Genomic DNA, 18,935 nt, shown 5'->3' on the forward strand with positions numbered 1-18,935 from the left:
TTCAGGTTGGAAAAATGGGTATGTTTATTACCTGTGGAAAGGATAATTCCACCTTGGCCTGATTTGGTTGCTTAATTTGGAATAAATAAAACTAATTACAGTTATGATGCTGTTTCTGCTTCTTATTTGAAATAAAAGAGATAGAATAAAAGTGACTAAGCATCCTTGAAAAGGCAGGGAACATTATTGTTATTTTAGTCAATCATTTTTACTACTACTCCCTTATTTGTATAGTGAAGATTCATCTGAATGATGGATCTAAATTATCTACTTCAGTGTTTCTCAATCTCAGCAACTTTAATCTGTGTGGACTTGTATCCAGAATTCCCAGCCAGCATGCCTAGTATGCACACAGTTTGAAGTTGCTAAGGTTGAAAAACTTGTTGAATAATCCATGGCTCAGGGTGCCTGCCAGCATTCCCAAGACTCAAGTTGGGAAACAAGGATTTTTCCTGATATCTCCCTTCCTTTCTTCTCTGTTGGCTGTTTTACTAACAAATTGCAAAATAAGTATAAACTTTCCCAGGATTGTTATTTTCCTGAATTCCATATAGCAACTACTGTATAGCCTTGATAGAACTGTAGGTCTTTCTTTCCTGAGCATCTGCAAATAACTCAAAGGCAAACAAAAGTTATCTGTGACCATGATAAGGGATTAATAGTATCCTCCAACTCCAGATCACATCATCATTATCCTGAAACAGAAATCAGGTTTCACCTGTTGGGAGTTAGGGACATAAATAACTGGGTCAGGTCCAGGGCTGCCAGAGACACAATAAATTCCTGAGCCATCTTCTGCCCAGTGGAAGCAATTAAAATTTATCAATATGATCATTCTGGGAATATCCCCTGTCAATGCAGCTGCAGCATTGATTGGGTAGGAAAACTTTGCAGAAGGGAGGCCTGTACAATAGCAACTATCCCATATAGTTCTACAATAATGCTCAGAAATATTAAGCTAGGAAATAGTATACACAGTGTAATGCGAAAGATCTTGGGAAACAGATGAATAGATGCTGCCTAGGAAATGGTTAGATAAGAGAGAGCACAGCCTGCAGCTAGATAGTGGGCAGAGCAAGAGGCTCAAAAGGCACCCTCCCTTGTTTCTCAGGTTGTAAAAGAGATTGCAGGAGATGTGTATTTTCAGACTTGCAGGATTCTGTTAATGTAGCCTGACAATAAAATAGAATTAGCTCATCCAGTAGTATTTCCTGTGTAATCTACCTAGGAAGACTGGCATATAGGCACTTCCCAATTTTTATGTAAATAGGAATGTGAAAAAATTAACATTGCAAATAATATATTGCCTGAAAGGTATAGGATTATTTAGCCATGAAAGTATCTCTCAGTAGTAAGAGAGGAAGGGAGGAAATTAACAGAAGCACCTACCCAGCTGGATTTTCCCATCATACCATAAAGTTTCTAGAAAGGACTTTACTTTTAAATAACATTTATTGAATGTTTATTTCCTATTTCCCACTTATTTTATTTTATTTTAATTTATAATCTTCTGGGAGGAATGTTACCCTGAAAGGCAGGATAGACATATATATTTTAAAAAGTTTAAAATAATAATATTATTGCCTTACCTTGTCTGCTTCTCTACAAGATCACAAGTTTTAGGTCATGTACTCATAGAAAAGATAAAAAATATTTAATGCTAGTACATGTCTTACAGATTAATCAAAATGTTGAGATCCAGAGAGGTCGCTTACGAGATGACATCAAAGAGTATAAATTCCGAGAATCTCGCTTGCTGCAAGATTACACTGAACTTGAGGAAGAGAACATCTGCCTTCAGAAACAAGTGTCTGTTCTGAAACAGAATCAAGTGAGTATTGTCAAGTTATTATCTTGCTTGGTTGTGGGTGAGGGGAGCATGTAACTTGTGTCCAATGCCTCAAAATTTCATGGCTTTGTGAGGAAAGTGGTAAATAATGAGTGTGCCCAGATACTATTGCACTGCCAGATACTTCCCTTGGTGTCCGCCAGGCTCTTTTAGGGAAGAAGCTGGAAAGCAGCAGCTGGCAAGTTGTGAAGCAAGACTCCTGCCCATTTTCATCACAAAGCGCTCTCTAGACAGTAGAACGCATCCTAGGGGGGCATCTCACTGTATTTTCCTGCAGCTGTAATCATTTAGGAAGTAGGCAGCCATGTATAAATGAGTCCACCACAAAGCTTTCAAAATTTCAAAATTGTAAAGTTGCCCCACACTATAAAGCTTTTATCTTTTTTCATTTGCCTTTTGTTTGTTTTTTTGCAACACAGAACATAGAATAAAACAGAGTTGGAAAGGACCTTGGAGGTCTCCTGGTCTAATCCCCTGCAGGAGACCCTACATCATTTCAGACGAATAGTTGTCCACAATAGAGATTACATATTGAAAGGAATGCCTTAGCCCCTGCTCCCAACCGCTTAGGACACTTTGGTTAGGATCAACACCTTTCAGGGAAGGCAGTGGGGTGGGGTGGATAGCTTGCAGGCAGAGTTTGGAAAGTCCAAGTCTTAAATATATTGTTGGGAAAGAGAGGCTATTTCCCCACTTCTATACTGAAGAGAGCCAACAGGAGAAAGTGTACGTGCACGCGTGTGCATGCACACACGTGCACACACACGCATGCATGCATACACACAAACAAACTTGAGGACAGAAATAAGTAGGCTTTTGCAGATAGGCATACCTTATGGTTTACAGACAAACAAAATCCACCCACAATACACTTGGCTAAAACATGCATAAAATCCAAAATAAAACTTTCCTTTTTAAATCAGTTTAGAACAGGGGTCCCCAACCTATGGCCTGTGGCCTCTTGGCCAGCGGGCCACGGATACGGCTGGCTGGTGCACACATGCGTGGGCGTGCATTTCCCCCCACTCGCGCTAGCGCCCGCTGCCCTATTTGCACATGCACACAGGCGCGAACAGGAATGCTAGTGAGGGGCAGGTGTCTGCAGCCCATTTGCGCATGTGTCACTAGCCGCTGTGGAGGGGGGGGTGGCCGTTTCTGCGTGCATACGGTGCCAGCGCATGCTGCATACATGAATGGGGCTGCTAGTCCTGTGCCAGTGTGCATGGCCACGTACGCGCACGCACACACACCAATTTTGAAGCAGCTCTCCTTCCCTCCGGTCCTCAAGCCCAGAAAGGTTGGAGACCTCTGGTTTAGAATATTCTCTCTTGATGAAACTTGGGTTATTCTTAAAGGCACAGGAGAGAAAAAGAACACAAGCAACAGTAACATATTGGGTGGAAAAGACATTGTTTCAATCTGTTTTAGTAAAGTTAACATTGAGCTTTGTGTCCTAAAAACTTACAAATTTGTTGCGGCATATGCTTTTATGATCCAGCATCCAGTTCATTAAGCACAACGAGTACTATCCTCTTATTACCTGATGTTTTTTAAGGGTAGTGACCTCTAGGATGTGTATTGTGTGTTAGATTCAATTTTATTCCTTATGTAATTTGCAGGGTTTATTGCGATGAATAGAAACTGACCTGAGATTTCATATGTATTTGATTTTCAAAAGTCACACATTTTATAACGTAGTATAAAATTATAGTATATAAAATAATTCAGAGGAAAAGTCATGGGTAAGGGAGAACAAATTTTAATTAAGAGCACAAAGATACAATAACTTTCTGGTACTGGTATTAGGAAGGTAAAAATGAGGATGCATTACAAAAAGAGTTTGAAGCTGCACGCCATCCTTCTATTTCTTCCTTGTTTTTTCTAGAGCAGGGGTGTCAAACTCAATTTCATTGAGGGCCGCATCAGCATTGCGGTTACCCTCGGGCCCAGGTGGGTGTGGTCTGGGTGGGCGTGGCCTACTGGGTGGGTGTGGCTAGAGTGCATATGGCCTACTGGGTGGGCGTGGTCAGCTCTACATCGTTCACATCAAGGGTGCCTATGGGTGCCTGGGCAGGAGTGGGACAGATCTGAGGGTCTCTGGCAGAAGAAGGGTCTCTAGGCCAGGGCCAAGGCAGTGGGGGCCGTTCCCTCACTGTTTCCAGGATGGCTTCGTGGGCCGCATGATACCACTTCACGGGCCGGATCTGGCCCCCGGGCCTTGTGTTTTGACATGTCTGTTCTAGAGCTTTTACTACTTCAAGTGGAACATTTTAACATTCCCTCTTTCATGCTTGCTATCAGATATTTTAGTGACAACTTTTCTGTCACAGGTGGAATTTGAAGGGCTGAAGCATGAAATCAAAAGACTAGAAGAGGTTACAGAATTCCTGAACAGTCAGTTAGAAGATGCCATAAGATTGAAAGAGATATCTGAGCGCCAGATTGAAGAAGCCTTAGAAACCCTGAAGACAGAACGTGAGCAGAAGAATAACCTTCGGAAAGAATTATCTCATTACATGAATATCAATGACTCCATGTATACCAGCCATTTGAACATCTCTTTGGATGGATTGAAATTTAGTGATGAAACCACCGAGCCTAATAATGACGAGATTGTGAATGGCTTTGAACCAAATTGCCTAAGTAAAATCAACAATGGCAGTAACAAAGCATCAACACCCAAAAAACCCGATAGCTTCCCTCCAGCCCCTAGTTTGGTGAATGATCTTCTGAGCGAGCTAAATCTATCTGAGATACAAAAGCTGAAACAGCAGCTAATGCAAGTAAGTCACTACTTTATCTATTCCTTCAATACGTGTATATCAATTTCTTAAAATTGAGCTTTTCCAAAAATAGGTACTGGTTGGAGATTCTGTTTCATTGAGGTTGCTGAAGTGAACCTGCAGTATTCAGTTTTAATGCATCTTTTATATTGGCTCTATTTGAAATGGCAAATAGAATACCCTGTGTTCAAAAAAGTTTCAAATGCGGTATGTCTTACTACTTTCTACACTGTTTAGGAAAATAATGCTTTCGGTTACCATAAAGTATAAATCTGTTAAAATTTGAAGTCCACTGATAATTGATTTTATTTGGACAGCCCTGATGTTTACTTTTGTAAATTTCTAACATTACAGGAAAGCACATTTTGCACCTGTAATTTATTTTATTTTTTTAAATTTTTATTCCATTTATATCCCGCCCTTCTCCGAAGACTCAGGGCAGCTTACAAACTTAGCAGTAGCCTTCATTCTATGTATATGCCTGCTTATTAGGGCTTTCACATACCCCCCAAGCGGCATTATTACAAAGTCAGCTTAATTGCCCCCAACAATCTGGGTCCTCATTTTACTTACCTCGGAAGTATGGAAGGCTGAGTCAACCTTGAGCCTGGTGGGATGCGAACCTGCACTAATTGCAGGCAGCTGGTGTTACTTAAGGAGGCATTAGCCCACTGCTCCACCAAGGCTCTTTTATGTCCAGTGATATTGAGATTAATTTAAATAATTTATATGTGTTAGTTGAAATCTCATAAGATCCAAACTTTTTTTCATACAAATTACCCAACATTTTAAGTTTTATTTTGGTTTTGTAATAAAGAGGGGAAAATTTTAAGTGTTAAATGTAGAAAAAATTAATTAAAAATCCCAAACATGGATGCTCATGAGACCACATAAAACTTCGTAACGTTGACTACATTTTTCAACATTGCTGAAATAAATATTTAAAGGCATTTTAAATAGTTTGTATTCACAATATATTATTTTCTAGGTTGTCTTAGTTTCTTTAAGTATCATTTTAAAGAATAAAAATATTTCATGCAAATTCCAAGCAATTATTTTGTTTGAAGAGAAAGCTATTTCATTTTGCACATCTTTATCTCATGGAAAAGTATTAATGAACATTACAAAAATAGGTGTTTATCATAATAGATAGTAGAATTTCCTTTGATCAGTTAAACTGATATGGATTGACTTTACTTATATAATTAGTATATAATATCCAAGTAAAAAGGTAAAGGTAAAGGTTCCCCCGCACATGCGTGCTAGTAGTTTCCGACTCTAGGGGTCGGTGCTCATCTCTGTTTCAAAGCCGAAGAGCCAGCGCTTGTCCGAGGACATCTCTGTGGTCATGTGGCCAGCATGACTGGACGCCAAAGGCGCACGGAACGCTGTTACCTTCCCACCGTAGTGGTCCCTATTTTTCTATTTGCATTTTTTACGTGCTTTTGAACTGCTAGGTTGGCAGAAGCTGGGACAAGTAACAGGCGCTCACTCTGTTACGCGGCACTCGGGATTCGATCTGCCAAACTGCCGACCTTCTGATCAACAGGCTCAGCGTCCTAACCCACTGAGCCACCATGTCCCTAATATCCAGGTAGTCCTCACTTAATGGTCACAATTGGGACCAGCAATTCCTTTGATAAGGGATGCAGTCGTTAAGCAAGACATCATGTTACCATGATAGACTTATAAAGGTAGTCCTCCAGTTATGAATGTAATGGAGCCTGCCAATTCCATTCGTAACTCAAAAATGTGTGGGAATGGATCTCGTACATTGAATGAGGTCACTCCCTGCTTGTTAAAAAGCATGTGGCTCATTAAGTGAACATGAGGCATCTCAGGGTGGGGAAGGCCATGGAGGGCCTAGTGATGGAACACGCCCCCAAGGCTGACCCGACCCACTAAGATACCTCATGCTTCCTCCTCCTTTCATGGCAGGCTGAACTCACCTTGAAAAGATCTGTCTCCTCTCTGCTGCAGTTCCTGCTGCTGCCCGGATCTGAGGCTGGGGGACTCTTCTGTGTGCCTCCGGAGGCCGGATCCAGGCATTGGAGGCCTTTTTCAGGCCACTGCTGCCTGGAAGTGAGGCTGGGGATTGCTTCCACGGCTCTCCAGAGGCCTGTTTCTTTTGGGGAAACATGGTAATACATTTATCCTTAACATTTGAATGCATTTTCAATCCCAGTACTGTAGATGCCTATAACTTGGAACATATTTCATTGTAAAATACAAATAGCAGTTGTACAAAGTAAGACTTATAATCATAATCATAATAGTAAAATTGGAAGGGACCTTGGAGGTCATCTGTAGGTTAATGTAGGTTAATGATTCCACATTCTGGAAATAATAGCTTAAAACATTTAGATTAATAATCCTATAGTAATATTCCTTGTTAGATTTAATTGTAAATGCCAGGTGCCAAATTTAGATTTTTCATTTATGCGAGGCTGCTTTACCGGAACAGATACAGTATGAGTTCAGAAAATAATAGTTATTTTTCATTACAGATGGAGAGGGAAAAAATGAATTTGTTGTCTACGCTCCAAGAATCACAAAAACAACTGGAGAACACCCGGGGTGCCCTTTCTGAGCAGCATGAGAAAGTCGGCAGGCTAACGGAGAACCTCAATGCTATGAGAAAACTCCAGGTCAGCAAGGAACGTCAGTCGGCTCTCGACAATGAGAAAGACCGAGATAGCCATGAAGACGGAGATTATTATGAGGTGGACATCAACGACCCAGAGATCCTGGAGTGCAAGTATAAAGTAGCTGTGGCAGAAATCAGTGACTTGAAAGAGGAACTTAAAGCTCTCAAGGCTAAATATGAGGAATGTGAATCCAAGTACGAAGAAGATAAGGGCAGGTACGAGACGGAAACCCAAGCCCTGACGGAAAAGATCGGCTCTTTGGACAAGTCTAGTAGGCAAGATAGGGAGCAGGTCATCAGATTGGAGAAGGAACTCAGGAAAGTCACTGATGTTGCTGGGGAAACCCAGGGCAGCCTCAGTGTAGCCCAAGATGAGCTGGTTACCTTCAGCGAAGAATTAGCCAACTTATATCATCATGTATGCATGTGCAACAATGAAACCCCCAACAGAGTGATGCTAGATTACTACAAGCAGGGCAAAGGAGGACATACCAGTCCGGAGGTCAAAGGCCATAGATCACCAATCCTGCTCTCTAAAGGTTTGTTGTCGATAGACTTGGGGAAATCAGAAACCGGGAGTGGTGAAAGCAGTCCTTCACCAGTTTCATCCCTCCCCTCACCAGTATCTGAGGTATCCCGGAAGGAACCTATGAACGTTTACAACCTGATTGCCATAATCCGTGATCAGATCAAGCATTTGCAGGCAGCAGTAGATAGAACAACTGAGCTGTCGCGGCAGCGGGTGACTACCCAGGAACTTGGGCCAGTGGTGGACAAAGATAAAGAGACACTTATGGAAGAAATTCTGAAGCTGAAGTCTTTGCTAAGCACCAAGAGAGAACAGATTGCAACACTGAGGACTGTACTAAAGGCCAACAAACAGGTGAGCTTTACACTATTTAGATTACAAAGAGAAAGGATTCAGCATACACACACAGAGACACATATACATCTAGAATGTGTGTGTGTATGTGTATATGTACATGTATATGTATACATCTAGATGTATACATATATACATCTTTTAGAAATGTAATTACAGTAGCTCACTCATTGCTCTTTTTGTAAGAATCAGTTGCTGTTTCATTCCCCCAGATAATTGTCAGCTCTTAATATAATTGAGGGACGCGGTGGCTCAGTGGGTTAGGACGCTGAGCTTGTCGATCAGATGGTCGGCAGTTTGGCGGGTCGAATCCCGAGTGCCACGTAGCAGAGTGAGCGCCTGTTACTTGTCCCAGCTTCTGCCAACCTAGCAGTTCGAAAGCACGTAAAAACGCAAGTAGAAAAATAGGGACCACTACGGTGGGAAGGTAACAGCGTTCTGTGCGCCTTTGGCGTCTAGTCATGCCGGCCACATGACCACAGAGATGTCCTCGGACAAGTGCTGGCTCTTCGGCTTTGAAATGGAGATGAGCACCAGCCCCTAGAGTCGGAAACGACTAGCACACATGTGCGGGGGAACCTTTACATTTACCTAATATAATTGACATTACATTACGCAGAATATGGTTCAATATGGTATCATAGAAACCTGTTCCCAGAAGGTCCATCATCCTTTCTTGGAAGAAAAGTTCTTCTATAATCCACTCTTCTTAATTCTGGGTCAGTCTCTCTGATTGCCTGCATAGCCATTTTGGTGTGTGTGTGTGTGGGGGGGGGTATTTTGTTAGTCTTATTGAAATAAACAAATTATCATGAAGTCTTATTGAAATAAACAAATTATCATGAAGTCTAAATTGATCCATCTAAATTGAAAGTAACAAACTGGAAAAGATGCAGAGAAGGACAAATCACTTTTGACGAATAGTAATTTAAAGAAAAGGTTACTGAGGAGAAGGCAAGACCAAAATATATAAATGTATGTATAATAAGGGTAAAGTAGTCAGAAATAAATATTCTCTCTTCCCCACTCCCCCCAAAATGTTTGGCAACTTACATAGCTTAGACATATCTTAAAGGATGGATTTATCAGTGAATAGTCTGAGTAGCAATAAGAAAAGAATAGAAGTTGTTAGACAGGAAGTAAAGAATGTTGGTTTGCGTGCTTATTGAAGACATTTTGTTGTTATTGTTTATGAAGTAGGAAATTAAGAAAGGTTCGCAGTATCAGAATTCATTTCTCTTTCCTTGTTTCTGAATCCCATCAGTGTAGGTGGTAGAAGCAGCAATGTTGGAAGGAGTAGGCCTGGTGAAAATCAAAGCGGTAAGATGGTGGAAGAAGCATAACAACAGAAATCTTTTTGTTTGTGCCGTTTCTTTGACACTTCCATTGCAGACATCATTGGAAAGAAGGGTTTGGGTAAAATGTTGCTATTACAAGGCAATTCCCCAATGAACTCCTACCACTAACATTGTTGTTTCTTTCTTAGATTTACACATCAAAAGCATCTTCAGAAATAATGAATTGTAGTTTAATTGTTCATTGGATTAATTGCCTGCATTATGAAGTCTTTGTCAGGGAGTGTGAATACATTAACATCCCCTTTATCTGACTGCCTTATAGACGCTTACAATAATGGTGAATCTTTTCTTTTGCTCATTTTGGGAAACAATCAGACAGCAGAAGTTGCCCTTGCAAACTTGAAAAGCAAGTACGAAAATGAAAAGGCAATGGTTACGGAAACAATGATGAAGCTGCGCAATGAACTCAAAGCTTTAAAAGAAGATGCTGCTACTTTCTCTTCTCTGAGGGCCATGTTTGCTACCAGGTAAAATTTAACAAAAGATGGTTACAGGAAATAAAATTGTATGTACACTTTATAGTAGTCACCTTAAAATTACACAAAACCGAGTTAGTGGAGGTGGGCTGGGCTCTGGGAAAGATAGCTTGAATACTCATTGTTTCTTCTTCAGATATTAATTTCAATTACATAGATTGTATGTATCTTATACACACACACACACACACAAATCCATGAAGCTGTATCTATCCTGTCTGAAACAGGAAAGCAACCCCGCTCCCAATAAGAGAAATGTAGCAGATTCAGTATTCATGGTTTCTCTTTTAAGCAAATAAAAAAATGGCAACTTACATCATTCTGAAAATGAAGGCATAAATCAGCTGTAATTAATAAGAGAAATATTGTTTTCAAAACCTTCAAGGGCTGGTGCCCCTCTCACAATGCTTCTAAGGGCTTTTTCTAGCTTCCAGATTTTTTAAAAAATACGAATATAAATAAAGCAGTTGTAATTTAGCATAAGATCTATTTCTTATTTAATAATTAAAAAGAATAGTTTGATTTTTGTATGTGAAAGTCGGGATTCCTTGTTCAGAAGGCAAGTCGGCGCCATACTAGTACAATATAGTAACACCATTTAGTTAATGTGAACCCTTTGCATTCTCTTTCCTCTTCAAGCATCATAGCCACTCAATCTAGTTTTCAAGAGATTCTCTGGAGCTTGGGAACACCAATATTGCACTCTCTATAACAGACATGTCAAACACAAGGCCCGGGGGCCAAATGCGGCCCGCAAAGTGGTTTCATGTGGCCCGCGAAGCCATCCTGGAAACAGTGAGGTAACGGCTCCTGCTGTCTTGGCCCCGGCCCAGGCTGGCCAGAAGCCACTGTACAATTTCGTGGTGGTCATCTATGCTGAAATACATTCAGTCTGAGCTCCACAAGACCATATGGAAACAGTGAGGGACCGGCCCGTGCCGTGTCGGCACTGCCCCCTTGGCGCATGCTGGGGAGGTATCACCTTTTGTGAGGAATGAAGAAATGCACCATCGCCTGGAAGTGGCCAGCACATGGCCCTGCCTACTTCGGGCAGGCTAGGGGTTGGGCAGCATTGTGCTTCTCTTCAGATTCATGCCACCCGGCTCAGCCTCTCGGCACTGTGAATAGAGCACCCTGCTACCTGCCAAAACCGGGCAGGCTAGGGGCTGGGCAGCATTGCGCAGGTAACATCAACTCACGCTGCTCATGGCATCCCCTCCCATAGAGCCTACCAAGCCGGATATGTGAAGTAGGCGAGGGCCATGTGTTGGCCACTTCCAGGCAATGGTGCATTTCTTCATTCCTCACGAAGGATGACACTTCCCCAGCTGTGTTTCTTGCCTGTTTTTCTCCCTCCCCCATCTCAAATATTTTCCCACTACTCTGTTCTTTGGAAGGAAGGAAGGAGAGGGAAGGTCTGAGGGAAGTCCTACCTTAGTCCTGCCCAGCTACCCTTTCACCATCCCCTTGCCCCCTCCTCCTGGCCTATCCTGGGGGAGTCTCCCTATTGCTAAGGAAGCTTTGGATACAAAGCCCTTGTACCCATCATGAGCAACCTGGCTAAGGAGAGCAAGCACAGCAGCAGCAGCCTTGAGGAGGAGGTAAATGCAGGTGGGCACCCCCTTGGGGAAGTGGGGCTGGGCTTATGCCATGGGTGCTTGAGGGCTGGGCTAGGCATTTGACCTCCACGCCACCGACCAGCCCCCCCCAATGGCCTGAGAGGAACAGTGAGGCTCCTCCGGTGGACCATGCCTTGGCACTTCCCTGGTCCCATCTCCTTCTGCCAGAGACCCTCAGATCTGTCCCACTCCTGCCCAGGCCCCCATAGGCACCCTTGACACAAATGATGTAGAGCTGGCCATGCCCACCCAGTAGACCATATGTACTCCAGCCATGCCCACCCAGTAGGCCACGCCCACCCTAGCCACACCCACCCGCCCCCACCCCCGAGGGCAACCACAATGCTGATGTGGCCCTCAATGAAATTGACACCCCTGCTCTATAACCTGTCTACACCCCACACATGTGAATAGACTATTCTTACGAGTTATAAATGTATTTAAAAGGCATACATGAATCAATTCTCTTGTGTTAGCGCTTGAAGGCTTTGCTGTTAAAAGTGCACTTTCACTGCAGGTGTGATGAATATGTTACTCAGCTGGATGAAATGCAACGCCAGCTTGCTGCAGCTGAAGATGAAAAGAAGACCCTCAACTCCCTGCTTCGCATGGCGATTCAGCAAAAGCTGGCCCTGACCCAGCGCCTTGAACATCTTGAGCTGGATCATGAGCAGTCCAAAAGGGTGCGCACAAAATCGGCATCCAAAGCCAAGAGTAGTAGCCCCAGCGTAAGTCATGTTCGATCATGTGGAGACAAGTCAGAAGGCTCTGTGCTTAATAACCAAGTTTTTTGCAATGATAAGTATAAGATCTGTTGTGATTAAAGAAGAAATTAGGAAGCTGTAAACACACGTCTGATATCCGTGCTTTTGAATGTCAGCATTAATCCCCACTATATTAATATTGCAGTGATGATTTATATTAGTATGTTGTTAAACCATGTAATACAAGGTGTATTACAATGGTCTTAACTGTAACTGAGTCACAAGCATCGGTGGGGAAAAGGCTATGAAGAAGTTAATGGTGGAAGAGTATTTGCTGTTTCCACCGTGAATGGCTTTGGTTTTGTGGATTATGGATAAATGCTAAAGGAGCGTATCTGGTACAGTGTACTTGCTGTTACTAACTGTAGCTTGTCTAGCACAAATGGGATGCTTTTCCCAGAGTCGCAAGTTTGTTTCCAAGGATGGAAATAGCAAAATTGTCTCCTTGGTTAGTAGTTTTGAGAAGTGATGGTATCTAGCTTCTAAAATCAGAAGTACAATGGGAGTATTAAAAGTAGATGATTAAATCTGCTATAGCGGTTGATTGCTGTCATTATCATTATCTAAAAATTCAAAAATCTTTTATCTAAGTTTTAAATATGTAGGCAAACTATGGGAAACAAGGCAACCTTCTGAAGCCCTTTATTTCATAGCCCTGCTTGGCTTTTTGGGCTTAAGCTATTAAAAAAATTGCACATTAAAAAAAATAAAATATGCAATTTAATATTGCCTGTTTGGGAGGAAAAGCTAATGGTTAAGGAAAGGAAAATTAGAACGCTACAGTATACTATACTACAATGATAAAATATTATAGTTTCTGGCAATTAACATGTTAGGAGGAAGGGTGAATTACACATTGGACATTATCTAGTATTAAGCTTATTTAACTTTCCTTGATTTTAGTGGAACAATTGCATAATTGTTTTCTGCTGCAATTAAAGAGGTTACATAACGCCTAGAGGAAGTCCACTATTGCTATCTATGTGTATAGAATTAATAGGAGTAAGTTCTGGTATTGTCACGTTGCAATGCAGTTTCTCCTTAACTGTCAGTATTAGAGCTTTATAGGATAGTATTAATAAGCTCTTAAGTTTTGCTTAAATAAAACAAAATCGCATTTCTTATGCAAACACACACTTCACAGGGCTCTGCATTCTAGGCACTGGAAACTAAATAATTAGTTTATTTTGGTTATGCCTAATTGTGAGGTAGATTAGCATAGATCTATTCACTGATTAAAAATACTTTGTTGAACTTTTAAGGGGCCTTTTCAGCCACTTAATTTCAATACACTAGATTTTTTAAAAGTGTACTTCATAATTGGTGCCTAAAGATGGGGGAATGACACAAGAGGGGAAAATTATGTGTTTTTTTTTTTAAAAATGTGGTAAATCCAAGGAGCACAAAAAGGCACACTTAAAACAAAAACAAAATAGTTCAAAAGTGCCTAGCCTCAAACATTATTTTAATGTAAAGCCCTGTTCATACTGTAGTTTTTTCAAATAACTTTGTATGCTTAAAATAATATAAAGGTAATGCAGGACGTGCAGTTGTGTCTGCTAATGTAGAAATATTTCCTTCCTTCCTCTTCCCCCTTCAAGCCATGCTAATAATAATCTTGGTGTTGTATTGCCTCATCTCACATTACTATCTCTTTTTAGATGATCTGCTGCTTCCTTCCTATGTAGTGCTGCTCAGCCTATGAAGTAGTTAGGAGATATAGCAATGTTACTGTAAAATAATAAAGAGAGGGCTTTCCTAGTAAAAAAAAAAAGCCAAAAATTGCCTACGTCTTTCTTGAAACTGGGAAGAAAACTGAACATATTCGCAACATGGGTTGTAAAGAAAAATTCTTTACTAAAGAGTGTAGAAATTAGGAGTTGAAATTAGTTCTGCTGAATTCAGACTGATTGTGAATTATTGACGATTGGCAAACTTATGATCAGTATTAAAATGATAGGCCCTACATGCCTCACTTTATTATTGCTTTTGCAGGAAACACTCTAGTCTCCTGAATCTGAGCTTTAATGTAGCTATTTACCAGGTTTTGATATTTTAGAATGCCTTTTAACAGTGGTCCACCCTGCTTTTCTCTTTTAATGCTCAATAATCCAGAAGGCCTTTTAAAGCTCTGCTCCCCTTCTTGCAAAATGCCTTGTCAAAACCCTTTCATTGATAATAAAGGCTAAGCTATTTTGCTCCATTAGAAGCAGCAACCTTTTGCTTCCACGTTAAGAGGGATCTATGAAATAGTTTTCAAGCCTCTCCTTTTCTTGGGTTTAGGATAAGGAAATTTTAAGAAATAGATTGCATTGGTAAAAATTCAGGTAAATTGGCATTAAATTGGGAGATTTAAGGGTTCTGGAATTGCAACTGTGCATTGCTTGTATTGTTTAGTGTAACATATTTATAATTTTCAGTAGACTTGCTCATTGTTTACATTGTTGCCACTGCTATTTTTGTTAATCTTCAGTCTTCTGTGTCCTTGAACCATTCTATGTCTTCAGAACTCACAATAACTGCTTAGAGCAATGCTTCCCACGCTTCATTTCTCCAAAGGGCTTATCAGAAGGTCCCTTGGACCCAACGTAGGTAATACAGTTTAATTTGAATGTCCCTGTTCTGATTGGGTAATGGGTTTGAGTGTCATTACCCAAAGAAAAAAAATACTTTTACCCAATTTTGGGTAATTTACCCAAGTTTGGGAAGCACTGCTTAGAGAATGGCAGCTCAGCTGCAACCTTATATTTGTTAGTTGAACATTCAATTTTTAGAAACAGACTTGTGGGGGGAAAAGCAGTTGTGATTTGCTCTTATGTCTAAGCTTTGAAAGGGGTTTGTACTTAACTTGGTTTAAATTTTTCAAAATTAACTCGATGCATCCAATGTTTCCTTTTGCTTTTATTGGGTTGGAATACAACGTGGAAAACTTACTAAGCCATCACCTACCTCTGCAAGTGGGACATCTCTTCTGAGTGATTTTACTGCTCACTGTATTGGCTGGCATGATATACTGACTCACCTGCATGCTTGTGAAGAGGCAGCAACTTCACTGATCAATTCTCTTGTGAATTTGCCATTGTTTATTTACGCTTGAGCAGCTTGGCTTCAGGAGTTGTAAGAAACTTTTCTTCCTGCACAGCTTTGGCTAACAGGTGACCTATTAAAATATTAACTTCGGTGTTTGAAAAAGCACCCATGACCTACATTGGCTTTTAAAAGACTAACAGATGCATCTCAACTAATTAATGTGTTATAGATGTCCTGCAGCACATTCTTGTCTATATCTTTATATGTTTCCTTTTTTAAACTGGAAAGTGAAACTTTTTTAAAAAAAATCTAATGTTTTTGCTTTTTTTCTTTCTTTTTTTTTACTTTCCACCTTCCAGCTGTAGAGTAGTTCCTGGAGAAGGCCATTACAACAATACAACTTCATATCTTAGCCTGTGCCGTTATGCTTAGAGGTGATGGTTGCCTGTTGCACAAAGAATGGAAACCACTGTTACTGAATTCTCTCCCTCCTTCCGTTCAAAATATGTTCTTTTCAATATGCAACCTGTGTTCTAATTTAGCCTTTTTAAAAATTTTATTTTGGCATGTTATGTCTGAAACAAACAAAAATAAAGCTTTATCTTTGAAGTGCTGCTGCAGGAAGAAAACTTACAAATGCTGAAGAAACATACTTCATAATGTAATACTTGCCATGGTAGCTTATTCTGCTCATAAGAAATATTCAAATTGTGTTTTTTAATTTCATTATAGAGCTTTCTTTTTTTAAAAAAGCAGTTGATTGTTTAAACATGTGCACTTTTACTATTTTGATATTTACTTTAATATCTTTTTATTCTTTTTTGTAGAAGAGTTTATATTAATGGGGGAAAAAATCTAGTGACTTATGCTAATAGTCTGTCTATTTGGACCTTCTGCTTGATCTTTCCTCATCCATTTGTGGCAGAGTTTTATACTACATTGTATTGTTCTACCTGTATTTTGAAAGGAGCTTCAATACAAACTAGAACTTCTGCTAAACGATCTAAGTGCTGTGTATCAGCATCTTTTCTTCTTTTTTAATATAAAATATTAAGCTTTATATGTTTTCAATTACTGATTTTTAACTGCCATGTTAATTGAGAAATCCAGGGTATTCAAATTCTGGGGTTTTTTCATATTGTATTATTATTCTTAGGAATAGTTCAATGTAACAAGAAGAAAACTTGACTTTGCTCTGGTGGAAACAATTATAGGCACTTGAAAATAAATATTAGTGTTACCTATAAATTCCAGAATGTCTGGGTTTTAGGAAAACCTTATGGTGTATGATTGGTTAACAGAATTTTATACAACGATATCACTTAAATTCCAAATTGGAATTGTTTTTGTTACTACTTTGTTTTATTGTGCCAAATTGTGTTACATTTTAGAAAGATAACGTCTAAAGTGGTGACTGCTAGGGTGTTCTACTTCGGCACCTTTTTTCATTTAATTATTGCCAGTAGTGCCTTTCATAATTTTCAAGGGAGATCCTTAAGCTAGCTTAGTCCGTCCAAGAAATAAAGAACCATGGTTTTGGAAGCTAGTTACCAAGTGGAGCAATAAGGGCAATATAACCTCCCCCTTCGCACATTTATTAATGAGTAGACCTACTGTAGAGTAGATCTACTACATATGCTCAAATTGTAAAAAATTCTGTTAGTCAATGATACTTCATCATGCAAATTCAGGGGTATAGAAGAAAAAAAGTAAACAAAACAAAAATATACTTTGCAAACCAAAAGTAATGTTATTGAACGAAAGAAGCAAGGTGTATTAATCCATTTGTGGTTGTAGTACAGAGGATGTTTTGGGAGTTCTGGTAGCTTTGTGCGGTGATGGATCCAGTTAACCATAGTATTGTTTGCAAATGTGAAGAAGAAAAGCAAAATATTTAATATTTTTCTCTTGCATGTTTTATCTAATTCATTGTGATTTCAGGAAACAGAAATTAAGATGTGCATCAACAAGTTGTCTCTGCAGTGCTATTTGTTGATGCTAACTTTGAATAATTGAATTTGGTAACCTTGCGAGGAGCAGAAATCAGTTTTTCTCTTTATGTAAAATAATTTTTAAAAGAGTTGAAATTATAATCATGTCATGGGAAAAAGCTTTCTGTTTGCTGAAAAAAATGTTCTAGAAGGTGAGGACTTAAGTTTTCATCTTTTTGGTTACAGTATTGACTTATAAGTGGTATGATTACATTTAAAATTACATCTCTGTGTGGGTATTTATTTGAATGTCAAAGTACTGTATTATGTTTTTATGTGCATTTCCTTTTAGTGGTGGATTGGTCTCCATTTTATTGTCATATGCATGAACTCTTGCCAAGTAACTTTTACACAGACCTGGAGCAAAGAACTTAATGTAAATTCTTAAAAGGAGAACATGGAAATTAAAGAACAACTGTGATGTCATTTCAATAATTTTAGGAGTCTAGAGGGCGATGTTAATTCCAAAAAAGAGTACATGCTGTATAGGAAAGCAATCTATCTGCGTAAAGGTAGTCACATTGGCAATATCAATAAAGGAGAAGGAAGAAATTCTGGCTACTTTGTAATTTGAATTATACTACTTGGTTGAAGAACATGCTAATTTATAAAGTATGCTCCGTTCTTTATATATTACAAAAGTCTACATATGTTACAAGAAAGATGCAGATGAAAAGATCTGAAAAGAAATATTTTACTAAAATCAATAACAATTTAGAAGTTGTTTATCTTTGGATGAATTTGTGTTCTGTGTTTTAAATATAGCCCAAAGAACAGAAGAATAGGGAAGACATGATAACTTAATAATAACTGGTACAAAGTCTTCTTTCGTCATAGGAGCTCTTGAAATAGAGTGTCCTCAGACTGCCTGACATTTTAACCACTATAGTTTATTGGCTTAAATAGAAATTTATTGTGAATTTTGAGAGCTGCAAAATTCAGTAACAAATATTATTATGTTTTTATGCTCTCTGAACAAGTATGATAATATTTTATATGGACATCTCAAATGCATAATTCTGGGAGATTAACAAAATTAAAACTAATAAAATCCCATACTGAGTATCACATAAGGTATGGCAGGCAAGGGAAAAACAAAAGTTTCATACATTCAACACAAACAGAAAACAGGCTGCATCACACAGGCTCGAGCATAGAACCAGGTTTTCAAGGCCAGACTGATCTCTACAGGATGATGTTCCAGAGTGGATAATACAGCAGAACCTTTTACATCTGTTTTCTTGGTGTACACATTTTTAAAGTATATATTTGTATATCAGCTTTGGTTCTTACAAAACAGGTAAGTTCTGAAAAGAGATTCTGACTCTCCTGTTTCTAAACATGGCTGGAATGCTAACAAGAGTTTTATTTCAATAAGAATCTTGGCATCGATCCATATTTTTGTTTAGTGTAAATGAAGTAAAATCAATGAAATGTAAATGAGTCTATTGAAAGTCCAAACACATCTTGTTCCTGTCAAGTCCACATATCACACTAAACTATGATTCAGTTGCCTGCATAACCCTAAGCTGTAA

At 39.4% G+C, this 18,935-nt stretch overlaps 1 protein-coding gene across 2 annotated transcripts in view; it reads left to right on the top strand.

Annotated features, from left to right (window-relative positions):
- The window catches only part of BICD2 (BICD cargo adaptor 2), a 105,063-nt gene extending 86,790 nt beyond the window's left edge, over positions 1-18,273 (top strand). The window contains exons 3-8 of one of the 2 annotated variants that reach the window (XM_083351700.1): positions 1,679-1,831; positions 4,180-4,632; positions 7,140-8,162; positions 9,836-9,987; positions 12,133-12,343; positions 15,769-18,273. In XM_083351700.1, coding sequence (XP_083207826.1) covers positions 1,679-1,831; positions 4,180-4,632; positions 7,140-8,162; positions 9,836-9,987; positions 12,133-12,343; positions 15,769-15,774 — 1,998 coding nt within the window. In that variant the 3' untranslated portion in view covers positions 15,775-18,273. Of the gene's footprint in view, positions 1-1,678; positions 1,832-4,179; positions 4,633-7,139; positions 8,163-9,835; positions 9,988-12,132; positions 13,142-15,768 lie in introns of those variants that run through there. The other variant, XM_083351699.1, reaches the window with a different exon arrangement.
- Positions 18,274-18,935: the final 662 nt, after the last annotated feature.

Source organism: Vipera ursinii (assembly GCF_947247035.1).
Source record: "Vipera ursinii genome assembly, chromosome: 2".
Taxonomy (NCBI): domain Eukaryota; kingdom Metazoa; phylum Chordata; class Lepidosauria; order Squamata; family Viperidae; genus Vipera; species Vipera ursinii.